The sequence below is a fragment of the Panthera pardus genome, unplaced genomic scaffold, assembly GCF_024362965.1.
Source record: "Panthera pardus isolate Hobbes unplaced genomic scaffold, ASM2436296v1 HiC_scaffold_6, whole genome shotgun sequence".
Classification (NCBI taxonomy): domain Eukaryota; kingdom Metazoa; phylum Chordata; class Mammalia; order Carnivora; family Felidae; genus Panthera; species Panthera pardus.
In genome coordinates this window covers 26,800,070-26,813,465 of record NW_026526991.1, presented here as the reverse complement: position 1 = coordinate 26,813,465, position 13,396 = coordinate 26,800,070, and the positions used below count along the sequence as shown (strand labels likewise).

Sequence of the window (13,396 nt, the reverse complement as noted above, 5' to 3'; positions counted from 1 at the left end):
GAGAGAATTCCAAGCAGGCTTCGCGCTGTTAATGCAGGCACCGATGAGGGGCTGGATCCTACCAACCCTGAGATCTTGATCTGAGCTCAAATCAACAGTCTGCTGCTTAACCACTAAACCACCCGGGGGCCCCAATGTTGCAATTTAAAATAGAATGGTCATGGAAGCCTTCCCTGACAAGGTACGCGAATTGTGTGCAAGGCCCTGGTGGAGTTCTAGGACTAAAATGCAATTATCCAATTACTCCTTTCCTTAGATAACCCGCTAAATGATGCTACTATTTTTCCATCTCAAGAGGCTGTATTGTTTACCCACAGCAAACATGGCGAAAAAGGCTTCAATCTGACGCTTGGGTCCCCCAATAAAAATGCTCACAGAGCTTCCTGTGTTTGCCCTCAACAAAGATGGCGATACCACTTCCTGTTCAGGGCTTTCGCCTGCAACAAAGATGGTGCTTATGGTACAGGTTCCCTAACAGTCTGGATTCCGGTTGCGTTTTTTTTTTTTTTTTTTTTCCTTTCAATATACGTGTTTGCAGACGTAAGTAACAGGAAACCAGAAACCGTATCCATTTTTTTCTAGAAGGCCCCGCACTGTGGTGTCTGCGGCCTGGGCACTGCTTGGCTCCCCCGCCCACGTAACTTGTTGGCGGCGTTTCCGAGCCCGACCGGGTTGGGGTGGCGGTGGGGGGTGCCGGGGCCGCTCCCGCTTCTGTCCGCTGTGAAGTTCATTCTCAGCACCCTCGTTTTAGCTTGTCAGGTTGCCCCGAGAATCTCTCATAGTTCTTCCCGTTCGTAATACAACAGGATTTCAGCTGGCGAGGCAGGGAATAAAAGTTCCAAATACGCTCTGGCAGCCAAAAGTGCACACCCTCCCCCTCACCTGCCACCTCTCAGACTTCACCGAGGGCTACTCGACGGGGTGGGGTCGGGTCACCGGCCGGTGGTACTTTCTGTGGGTGCCTGGAAGCCCCATGTGCCGCGTCCTCCCCTCCCCCATCCCCGCCGCTTCTTTACATCCACGGCTTCCGCACCGGCGCCCTGGAGTTCACGGGCAGTGGCCTTTAAATCGTGCACGGCTACTGACCAGGAGTGGCGTGTGGACATTTTTTTCTTGTAGAGAAAAAGAAGATCCCCATTAAATGTCCCATGCGTGTGTGGTCCTGGCAGTGTAGTCATAGGGATTCGGAATTCTTAGAGGGAAGGGGTGGAGTCTGTGACCATATGTAAGGTTTATCATAGACTGGGCATACACAATATTTTTCTTGAAGGTGATGGTGTATAGGGTTGTTTTTTTTTTTTTTTTTTTTTTTTTTTTTTTTTTTTAGGGGAAAAGAACCTTAGACTCACTGGTACCTACTGGGTTCTGGTGCTCACTCCCATTGTGGTACAGGTTCAGCAAATGCCCATGGTCAGAAGGGCACCTTGCATGCGTATTGGCAGTTAACTCTGGTATTGGGCATCTCTGATGAAGGCAGTGTTAAAATAAAGCCACTGTTTCTTTTTAAGTATGTTAAAATGAAATGCTGCTCCGTAATTCTCCGATCAAAGTTGCTTTTTTTTTTTTTTTAAAGCAGGGTCTCTGACCCACGTTTTTCCAAATCTCTTTATCAAGCAAGGAATCGAGCTAGGACCCCACTGTGAGGAAAGTAGAAACAGAAAAGATGATTCATGTTCAGGGTTGTTCGTTATGTTCGGAAACGTTCAAAATTAATTTGCCTTGACTTAACAGCCAGGGACTATACACCGTGGTCTGGCACTCAGCTAAGATTCAAAGAGGTACCTGACCTTAAGGAGTTTGCCTTGCATGCAGGACACTGTCTTTAGGGGTTGGTCAGCGGTCCTGTAATCTGAGCTGTTATTCTGTCTTTTCCCAGGGAGAGATGGAGGCTAGAGACAAGCAGGTGCTTCGCTCCCTTCGCCTGGAGCTGGGTGCGGAGGTACTGGTGGAGGGACTGGTTCTTCAATATCTTTACCAGGAAGGAGTCTTGACGGAAAACCATGTTCAGGAAATCAAAGCTCAAGCCACAGGCCTCCGGAAAACAATGCTGCTGCTGGATATCCTACCTTCCAGAGGTCCTAAAGCATTTGATGCATTCCTAGAGTCCCTGCAGGAATTTCCCTGGGTTAGGGAGAAGCTGGAGAAGGCAAGGGAAGAAGCCATAACTGAGCTGCCTGCAGGTAGGCCTCAAAAAGATCATTTGATTTCAGTTGCAAAATTGTTGAAACTGCCCTTTGGATGTGAAGTTGGGGTTTTAGGCTGGGAGTGGGTAAGGAGTTTGGACTGAAGGCACATGGTATTGGAGGCACAGGATGAGGAAGTGGAATTAGGAAGTGCAGGGAAGGAAGGAAGAATGAACCATGATTTCGAGGGTGGGAAGGGAGGTCAGAGAATACATTTAGAAATGCTTCCAGGGAAGCTTGGCAAGCCACTTGGGAGGCATGTTCTCATCTGAGAGCCAGGTCATATCTCAGCCCTTGGCATTGGGAGCCATTTGGAAAGTGCAGATGGGAAAGCAGGCATTAGGCCCACTGATAACTGATTCGTGGGGTGCCAGAGCTGCTGGCTGGAAAAGGTCAGCTTCGGGAAGGAGGAGACAGCCTCTAGGAAGGCACGCCTTGCACCTGTTCCCTAAGCTGTCCTACATGGCCAAAGGGGATTATTTGGAAAGCTGCTTAAGTAAGTTTTTAAAGGTTACGATTTAAAGTCGTTCTTTTTTGTTTGGCTTTGTTCAGACACCCGGAGTATTTAATGTTAGAGGGTCAGTAGTTGGGAGAGGGTCTCATTTCGATTTTAAGGTAAGTTGGAAGCTATGGAGAAGAGAAACAGTCCTGGTGCTATTAGCATGGCTTGTAGCAGGAAGATGTGCTATGAAACACTTTCCCTCTAACACTTCCATGACATTTACTGTTTTACAAAGATGGAGGAGCAGAGAATTGAACTGGCAAAAAAATAAAAATAAAAAATAAAAATAAAAATAAAGATAAATAAATCTATACATAAATAAAATAAAAACAAATCAATTAAAAAAGAAAGAAAATAAGTAGTTTCAAGTTGACTTGCAAATTTTTAACAGGAAGTCAACATTCTCTTTAGTTTTTAAAAGCAGTGATAGAACTCCTCTGAGACGGTAGTCCTCAGACTTTGTTGTTGCAGTTTTAAACATACCAACCTAACTGGTTAAAAAACAAATAAGGAATCAAAGACCGATCTTATTATTTTTGCCCCATGGACCTCATATTTTATTTTTGTTTTTTGTTCATGGACCTCATATTTTGAATGATTTTTCAGACCACACATACTAAGTAATCATGATTACCTCTTCTATTTTTATTAATGGCATATGTCTGAATATCTGCTCTGCATGAGATAACCGCTTAATGTAAGAGGGCTTGGTTAAATCCTAGTGGAAAAAGCAAACATATTTTCATTTTCTAGCATGACCAAATTATAGGTAAATGTATGTTTTAGGCATTCTGAAATACTGAAAATAGCTGTCCTTTGAGGACCACAGGAATTCTCAAATTCGACTGTCCTTACAAAATTAAATACTCCAGGTATGTGAACAAATTGAAGCTAACGTGTCTAAGACGTATCTACCACTTTACTGAAAACAGAATAAATAACATAGAACTGGGGACACGTGAAGAAAAATAGGGTATCCAGTGTCTTTTCCTGGTATTTGACTTTGAGATTCCTCTTTGCACTAAACAGTTGGAAACAACAAAACAGGCAAACTGAGAGGCTGTTGCTACCAAAATATTTAATTTAATTTTATAATCATTTGAGGTGATGTAAGTGATGTGAGGTGATGTAAATTGTCCTGTTGTATGTTGTTCATAGAGGTGTGACCCTATTTTCATTTCTTCAGATTTATTCAGAGAACAAGAAAAAAAAACGATGATTTATTTTTACCAAATGGTGAAAGTTACACAGAAGCCGAGAGCAAGATAGTTTTTTTTTTTTTTAAAGTAAGCAGAATGAAACAGTTTAACGTGAGAAAAAAATTGAATGTGTCTGTGTGAAAAATAATATCGATTTGTTAATTCTGTGGAAGTGTTCAAATGAACGATAGGTTGGCTACTGTAGACATTGAATACTCTTAACTGTCCTACTTTTTGTTGAGCAACATAGCTATTGAAAAATGTTTTGAAGGGAGAGTTTGATTTACATGTATTTCTCTATATCTTTTACAATGATAATCACATAAACTCACTTTTAAAATAACTTTTGTTAATTATTGAGTATTTTAAGCAAGATTATAAAATATAAGTAAGGTGTGGAGAAAAACGGCACAGAGAACACCTGCTTCCCCATTGCTCAGTTTTTTAAAAAAATATAACAAGGGCGCCCGGGTGGCTCAGTTAAGCGTCCGACTTTGGCTCAGGTCGTGATCTTGCAGTTAGTGAGTTCGAGCCTGTGCGTTGGGCTCTGTGCCGACAGCTTGGAGCCTGGAGCCTGCTTGGGATTCTGTGTTTCCCGCTGTCTCTGCCCCTCCCCCACTCACGCTGTCTCTCTCTCTCTCTCTCTCTCTCTCTCTCTCTCTCAAAAATAAACATTAAAAAAAAATTTAAAAAAATCACCATTGCCTTTGAGGACCCTGGATGCTCCTCCTAGTCCTAGCTTAGCCCCAAAGCCCACTTACTGATAAATCCTAGATTTGGAATTTATCATTCCCTTCTTTACTTTGTAGTTTTCCCTCTCATAAAAATCACTTTTAATATCCACACGTTATGGAAAGTCCGCTATACCAAAAGTTTTAGCAAGAGATATAAAGATATAAATTTAAAAAATATATAAAGTGTGTGTGGGAGGGTAAAAGATGGAAGAGATGATATATTTTAAAGGAGCTGTTAGTTAATAGCCTTCTCTTATTTGGGACCTTAAACTTTCAGTGTTTAATTAAGTTGATGACAATATTTTAATTCTATAGTTAATGGGGACTTAATTAATTGAAAACCTGTACACACACACACACACACATTTTTATATATATATAAAAAAATATATATATTTTTTTTTAAATCCTGGAAAGAGTATCAGAGTTGAGATGCCTTCAATTTCATGTTCCCGCAAAAACACAGATGGACCCAGAGGTCTGTTTCCCCTGGACCCTGTGCTTTTCCAGTGTTGTAAGAGAGTAGTTTTAATAAACTTTTAAAGAGTCCATTTAAATCTTGTAAAGGCATTTTTTGAATTTTGAGGGATTAAACTGTCGGAAAATGTGGAGCTTATATATTCTGTGTATACATTAACCTCGTCTGATCTTTTACTCACTTTGTTGTTAGTAATTAATTTGTGTAGGTTTGGTGGTCTCCTCTTAGGAGGCCTGAGAACAAATGGGCTGAAATACTTATTTCTCTTTGGCCAAGAGCCTGCAACTTCTCCAAGAAAGAACTGATTTCATTTGATTAAAAAGCATTTTTGTTTTGGTCTTCTCCAGGAATCCTGGTTTTCCCTTTGCTTGTTTAATTTCTGTGTTTCACTGTAAATTCTGAGCTGCCTCAGAAGGCCTTATTTGGTGATTGATCCTAGTTAGTTGGTTTTTATTTATATTCTGGGTGTAATTTTTTAGAGAAAAATCGAGTTGTATCTTAATCCCTTCTGGTCTCTTAAATCCCACCCTTATCAAATCCAGAAACATGAAGAAATACCTTAAAGCTTTGATTCCTTCAGTCTGCCTAGATGATAGGTTTTCCTATCTCTGTTAAAAAAAAAAAAGTCTAAGATGTTAATGGATAATTGATTTTGTGTTTTTCTCACCTTGTAAGGACACTTAATATTTTGAAAAAGGATTTCTGGCAATAAAATTACTTAATCCAGTTTGGCACCGTGGAAGGGACACTTCATAGTGTGTCCCTTGCTAGCCAAGGTCACACAGTAGACAGTAGATCAGCTGGCAGTCCTCCCTGGGCTCCTGTCTGGTCTTTTAGGAGATGAGAACAGGGCTGAATCTGGATGTAGACAGCATGTGCCCGCCTGCCTGGCTTCCTACTGCTCATGGGCCCTGTCTGCTGACAAGCTGTCTCTAGTGCTTGAGCTAATCTGGATCTGGAAAGGAGGTTTATGGGCAGCCCCAGTCTCACCAGCTGGTAGGACTTAGCCTAAGTCACAGTGGGAGGGACTCCTGGGCCCCGGGACTCTCTGTTCCAAGGTGTTGGCCCTGTTTGTGGGACTAGGTCTCTGCTGTGATTCTCACTTAACAGTCAGCCTGGCAACTTTGCCTTTAACTCCAGTCTTCTGTTAGACTTGGGAGTGTTTTTCTCCCCCCTCCTCCGGAGGCTAGATTCCTGCTTTATGTCCTCTTAGCCACTGGCAAGGATGAAGAACAGCAGTCTTGGAACACAGCTCGGTGCCTCATATGTTAGCATCAGCTGCTTCAACTCTCTAGCCTCTTGAGGCTATTTGCTTCAGCTTTGCTTGAGTTTGAGCTGGTCCCCGCCACTGACCCTATGCCCTGACACCGTGGCCGCCCTCACGTCCTGCCCTGCAGGACGCAGGATGGGCCTGTTTCTCCTCTACCCACGGGCTCCAGGGCTCTGTCTGTCCCTTTTGGAATATGACCGTGCAGAGGCACATCGGCTACCCTCTCAAGATACACTCTGGCTCTCAGATGTATGCTTGGATGCATCTGAAGTTACTGAGCAATAATGGCAAAAATCTCAGGGATTGTAGTAGGTTTTTTGGAACAATTTCTAGCCTGGGATTCTCCGGTCGTTACCATGAACGAGCCCTACTCTGCATATGTAAGTTCAGCGTTGATCTCAGTTTTTCCAGCTTGTGGTCTATCCAGACACTTGTGTGGCTGAGTAGAGTTCACTTTATGGCATCTTGTGTGCTCGAGAGGGAGTGGTGGGTCAGCATCCACGGTAAGACCCTTCGTTGTGGTGAGGGCGGAGTCTACAGAGAGCCCCATCGTGACCATCATGTCCTTCCTGAGGGCCAGCTAGATACCAGGCGCTAGGAAATAAAGTCACGTGAAGGACCTCCAGATCAACTGAGGGGATTCACTGTTCATTCAACAAATATTGAGTGTTGACATTAGGTGCTAGGATATTATGGGAAACAAAGCCCGTATGCTTCTGGAGCTCACTGTATTCTGTATTCTGACGTGGATAGGCAACAAGCAGATGAGGGGATGCTGTGGGCGCGTGTGGGGGTGTGTGGTGAGGGAGGGCTTTGCAGACCGTGCGGGGTGGTCAGAGATAGTCTCTCCGCTGTGATGACACAGAGCAGAGACCTGAATTCTGCTCTGTGGGTACCGAGAGGAAGAACGTTTCAGATAAAGGGGACCACAAAGGCGCAGGAGCTCCAGTGGGAGCCCTCAGTGACAGTGTGGCTAGAGCCCAGGCCTGTCTGGGATAATAACCTCCCTCACGGAGAGATGAGTCAGGCTGCGTGTCAGCAAAGGCCCAGTCTTGGTCATTTGTTGTTGTGCTTCCCCAAATGTGAGATGCGTGCACAGCCATGATGTTGGGTAGTTCTTAAAATGATTTTAGGTGATGTGCAGATATGGGAGTGAATCTCATGGCGAGAGAGTCATTTCCTTTTTCTTTCTGTTTCAATCCTGAGGATATCCAAATGAAAGCCTCCCTTTGCTGTAATATATCTCTTGACACTTGCCAGTTTTTCTTTTTAACAACGAGAAAGAGGTCCTCATGCCTAAAGCCTTCTGTGGACAACAGTATTTAGCTAGATTTGAGTTGTGTTGCCTTTTTTCCCTTATATTAATCTCATGGTCTCCTTCCATTTATGGCAAGTAAAACTGTTTTCTATGAACTTACTTTTATTTTTTTTTACATTTTATTTATTTTTTTTTTTTTGAGAGAGAGAGCACAGGTGGGGGAGAGGCAGAGGGAGAGGGAGACACAGAATCCGAAGCAGGCTCCAGGCTCCGAGCTGTCGGCACAGAGCCCGAGGCAGGGCCCGAACCCACAAACCGTGCGATCATGATCTGACCTGAAGTCAGAGGCTTAACTGACTGAGCCACCCTGGCATCCCCTTACTTTTATTTTTTTTAATGTTTATTTATTTATTTTGAGACGAGAGCGAGTGAAAGGAGGAGGGGCAGAGAGAGAGGGAGAGAGAGAACCCCAAGCAGGCTGTGCACTGTCAGTGCAGAGCCCAACGTGGGGCTCGAACCCACAAACCGTGAGATCATGACCTGAGCCGAAATCAAGAGTTGGACGTTTAACTGATGAAGCCACCCAGGCGTCCCGTGAAGTTACTTTAAAAAATACGTAGCTTTTATTTAGGTAAAAATGAGTCACTTGAAGAAAAATACTATGAAATAATGGTTTGAAGATGTGGCAAAAAATTGTAAAGATTCTTCCCACACATTTTCTTATTTAACAAGACAGGAGTTTGGGGCAGAAACCATCCCCTGGTCGTGGAGTTGGGGAAGGAAGGCTCCAGCTATAGTTCATATAGAAGATGGTGCCATATTCAAGGCACTTTATTGTTTTTCTCATTCAGATTATGCAGAGTGGCTGGGAATTGGTTAAATTTATTAGTAGAATTGCCAGAATGACTGAATTTTAATTTTTCTAAGTTCTAAACATGTTCATTTGCTAGTGTACCAGAGTCGGCAAGGTGGAGACATATTCTGGTATTCCAGAATTTTAGGCTGGGAGGGACTCATAGATCATCTAATTTTTCTCTGAGAAAGCTGAGGCCTAGGGAGATTAAGTCAGCTTGCCCATGATTACATAGCTAGTTAATGTAATTTATTGTTGAACTAGAATCCAGGCCTCCCAACTCTTGATTTAGGATTTTTTTTGCTATTCTTGGCTCCCCACTGGGTTTCAAGTGGAATTGTATTATGCTGTTGTGTTAATAATTGAAATAAGCTTTTAAAAAATTATAGTAATGCTTTTTGTTTTAAGAGGAAAAATTTCAAGGGCTTTTAGAGGTGTACTGGGATAAGATTTTGCTAAAATATTTTATTTTTATTAATGCTAATTTTAATCATTTAAAAGGAAATTTTGATAGTTTAGTACTGCATTTTATCAGAAGATTTCTCCCCCTGCTTCTGCAAGGCTGACATAAAGGGAGAGTGGAAGACTTTTATCGAGTATTTATGGGACTGATGAAATAATGCATCTGTTGGCAGCTAATTGTAGCTCTTTCTAGGAATAGCAAACATGTGACAGGCCTCTCCCCAGCAGGATGCTTCCATTTCACTTTAAAAAATGGATTTTATGTTCTTTTCTCTTAGAAATTCTCACCGTGACTTTTTTCTCCCTCCTGTGGATGTATGGGCCACTCGGCTACATCAATCACCCTATTGACTATCGTGGTTGATTTAGCTTGTTGTTTCTCGGCCCTGGCTTTAAAACATTACTGATCCCTAGACTCTGACGCAAGCCAATCCGTGCCAAAATCTATGGAGGTGTGATCTGGGCAGTGGTAGTAAGACACACACACACACACACACACACACACACACACACGCACACTCACACATGCATTTGCACACCCATGCATGTGTACACAAGCAAGCACAGGGACATGCGCAAATGCCTCAGTGAGGTCATTGCGGAATGCAGCCAGGATTGAGAACCTTGAAATCAGACCAGCTGATTAGGCGCGTGGCTCCTTTGTCACTTGTTGTTCCCCAGGTATGAACTTCCCAAAGTCGTGTGCTTGCTTGAAGAGTTGTTCTTGTTTTCTGGTGAGGTGAGGTGGAAAGGTGGTAGGAATGGAGATGTAGAAGGATACGTAGTTTTGTTTTGATTAAAAACAAGTGTTTTTAATTCTTTGAATTTCTTGAACTGTGTTGCTCAACAATGTTCCAGAACCTTAGACCCTACACAGGTGTGACTCTGCTGCCAACATATAAATCCATTAGAAGAACCCTGGGGGGATATACAGGCTTGATGTACTGGGAATGGCTTAGCCAGTGAAATAACTACCATAATATTTATTGGCAGCTTTACTTTGTGCCAGGAACTGGTCCAGGTCCTTTGCATTTATTAATTCATTTAATTCTGGCAATAACGTGGTGAGACAGGTGGTGGTATTATTACTGTTATTGCATGGAGATGTTTAGTCATGTGCTCAGGGTCATACAACCCAGTAGGGCCACATTTGGAATCCAGGCACTTTAAAGCCTGCTAATTCATGGCCTATAAAAACACATTTTCAAGGTACGCTTTTCTCTCCCCCCTAATTCTGACAACCGGTGGCTGCTCCAGAGCCCATCATTTGCCAGCCCCCAGTGTTCTTCCCTCCCCTACTCCAGTCACTCCCAGGCGTGCAGCCCGAGGGACTTCTCTGTCTTTCTCTTTACTGCCTATTGTCAGAAGACTAAATTCTGGCTGGTATGTCTCTCTCCCCCGTCTCTTATTTTATTCTTTTTTGGGGGGTGAGGTCTAATGTGAGGCCACATGGGGTCAAGGAACAGAGCCCCTGGGTTGCTCCTGTCCCGGCTTGCTACCTTGAGAGTAAAAAAAGACTAAATCTTCTTGGCTGTGATTAGGAGACGGTGTATTGGCTCTCCTGATACTGGAATCAGGTTCCACTTTTGCAGCTCTTAAATCTTGCTATCGAAAGGCGAAAGCCATCAGTTCTAATAACCAGCTTTTCCGATGGCACAACCTCAGAGTTTAATCGTATGCTTAGCAAGGTAGCTTTCTATTTTTACGGGTGTCGTTCAAACTTGTAGGCCGTTGTTGTAGCTAGCTGCAGGAATGTTTGCCTTTGCTTAATTTTAATAGGCAGCTGTGTTTATACTTGTTGCTCAGTTTGAACAGTAAGGAGTATATGTATATGCTTCTTTGGAGGACTTTTCCCCCAGAGGGGGGAAAAAGGGTACATTGTACTTTTCCAAACAGTAAATTTTAATTGAGAAGGAAATGTGACCTCTAAAAGAAGTTTAGTCCTAGGCTTTATTTTTGTTAATGTTATAAAAGAAATCTTAACTCCTTGTAAGAAGTGCCAAGTTGACAATTCCTGGAAATGTTCATGTTCTATTTATGCTCAGAGAGGGTGGTGACGCTGTTACCAAAATAATACTGCTGAGATGTAGTAAGTGGCAAAGGAGAGCTTTGTGGTTTCATAACCTAAATATGAGACTTTTAAAGCACGTCTCAGTTCCACCATTTGTATATAAGGTGTAAGGTGCTGAGTGATAATGACCAAGTTGTTAGGAGACTTGCAGAGGCAGTAGAGCACGTCTGCTGGGACTTGCCCCATTGTTCGAACTACCGTGGAAGGTTAGCGCCAGAAGGGACCTCAGAGACCCCCACTGTACAGATGAGGAAACTCAAAGATGTAAGTCACTCTGACAGCATGTATGTGAACTCTTTGGTTCAAGCAGTAGACCTCTCGCTAACGTAGGCAAAAATAGGAATTTCTCTGACGTATACTGGATTATTCACAACTTTGAGAGAATTGCTAAAATTTCAGGGCCCAGTAAGGTGGGAATGAGGCACCTCTGGGCATCTCTGGCCATTGGTGTTCCTCCTCTGAGTCCCTCCACCTTGCCGTCTCTCAAGATTCAGGGACTGACTGGCCTAGGTTGAGTCCCGAGCCCTTCGTTTAGGACACCAGAGTCACCTGGAGTGGGAAAGGGACAGATCCAAACGGAAGAGGTGAAAGCTGGTTAAGACATGTCCACCATACTATATCATTCCCATTGGTTTTATATTGAACCCATTCTATAGTTGTGGACCTGGAAAAAAATGAAAGCCCTTTAAAGGAAGGAGAATGTTCTACATCTCAGTCTTAGTATAGCAAGGCTGAGGTCGAAGGCCAGAGGTAGTAGGAAAAGTAGAGGAGAACAATTTTGAGAGCAAGGTAGTTCTTCTGAAACCTTTCCAAAATGAGAAGATGTTCGGGAAAAAAACAGATTTGAGAATGTTGAAGTAGAGAGGTGGTAGAAAGAGCATTTGGATTGGGTTCTGGCCTCAGGGCTTTACGTACATAAACTCACTTTATCCTTTGAGGTCAGCACTATTATTGTTACTTGCATTTTACAAATGAAAGTATTAGATGAATTGCCCAAGGTCACATAACTTGGTAGTAGCAGAGCTGAGATTTGAACACCGATAGTCTGGCCCTCCAGTCCATGCTGTTAATTGCTAGGCTCTTCTGTCCCCAATGCCAGTTCTTGGTTCTGGTCCATGTCACGTGTCTCAGAGTACCTGACCTGGGCCTGCTACAGCTTCTTTATTTTCTGACCCTTTCTTCCCTTGAGTCTCACATGTAGCCAACATTTTCATTGTGTTTTTAAAAATAGCTTATCAAATGAGAAGTTAAAAAAATACCAAAGAAGATAAAAAATATTTTCTAAGAAATGTGATTAGACAAAAATAAAGATTTTGAATGAGATTGACACGGCAGTTTTTGTTCCTTGAGTCTTTATCTTTTCCCTTTCAATTTCTTTTTATTCTCAATCAGCCCTTTGATGGGGCTGTGGGCAGTTGTCCTTTTTCAGGCCTCCTCGTAGTTGAGCCCTTTTATTCCTTTTTGTGCCAGTCTGGATCTATTCAGGAAACAAAACCACACAGTAATTTGAACAAGGAAAATATAATATAAAGAATAATTAACTAGTAAAAGGTTAACTATGGTTAACTACTGAAGGGGTAAAAGAGGTCTCTAAGGAATATAGGAATAGCAGATGGAAGGAGCTATTTTTTCTAGGGCTGAAGGAGAGCACAGGATGAAGGTACCAAGAGCTCTCAAGAGGCCCCTCGCCACCCCCAAGGCTGAGTTTCAGTCCCCTTTGGAGATGAGTGACTGCCACTTGAATAGGAGGCCTACTGGTGGCCAGTGAACTGGCTGGACCGGTCTGTAAGCCCACTTGGCCGAGAATCTTGGGAGAGGATGTGGGTGGGCCAGAGTTGATCCTTAGCAGTCTGCTGAGTGGCAGAGAAATTCCCTGGAGAGTAAGCACCTTTGCGTTTCCCAAATGTCACTGGCAGTACACTTTGGGGGTGGGAGGGAATAAAGCATCCCAAACCGAAGGAAAAGCCCCTGCCTCTGCTATGGGCTTTCAGTGTCCCTCCAGTGCCCTCTTTTGATGGAAACGAACACTACACCATTTGGCAAAGGCCAAATGTTCCCAGGGTCCAGCCCCAGGGTCATGAAGCAGGGCAAAGAGGGCGAATTTAAAACTAAGAAGTAATACATCGCTAACTGGTGCATCTCATCTATAAAATGATGAGAGTATATAATTCCCAAAGTAGTTCTAAGAACCTGATTTAGTCATTCGTTTATTTAGCCAACATTTATTGACTGTCTACCATTGCTGGCTATTCAGCAAAGGCTGTGTTATGGCTATCATTGTCTATTTTTGTTTGTCTCTGAAGATACAGACTAATCATATCTAAGGCAGAGACTGTTTTTATCTCTGTACCTGCATAACCTGTCTAGCATAGTGCTGGATACACAT

General features: G+C 43.0%; 1 protein-coding gene across 2 annotated transcripts in view; it reads left to right on the top strand.

The window, feature by feature from the left end:
* Nucleotides 1-430: 430 nt before the first annotated feature.
* The window catches only part of CRADD (CASP2 and RIPK1 domain containing adaptor with death domain), a 179,424-nt gene continuing 166,458 nt past the window's right edge, over nt 431-13,396 (top strand). Inside the window, exons 1-2 of one of the 2 annotated variants that reach the window (XM_019446432.2) lie at nt 431-540; nt 1,877-2,180. In XM_019446432.2, the coding sequence (XP_019301977.1) occupies nt 1,883-2,180 (298 nt within the window). In that variant the 5' untranslated portion in view covers nt 431-540; nt 1,877-1,882. Of the gene's footprint in view, nt 541-1,599; nt 1,779-1,876; nt 2,181-13,396 lie in introns of those variants that run through there. The other variant, XM_019446431.2, reaches the window with a different exon arrangement.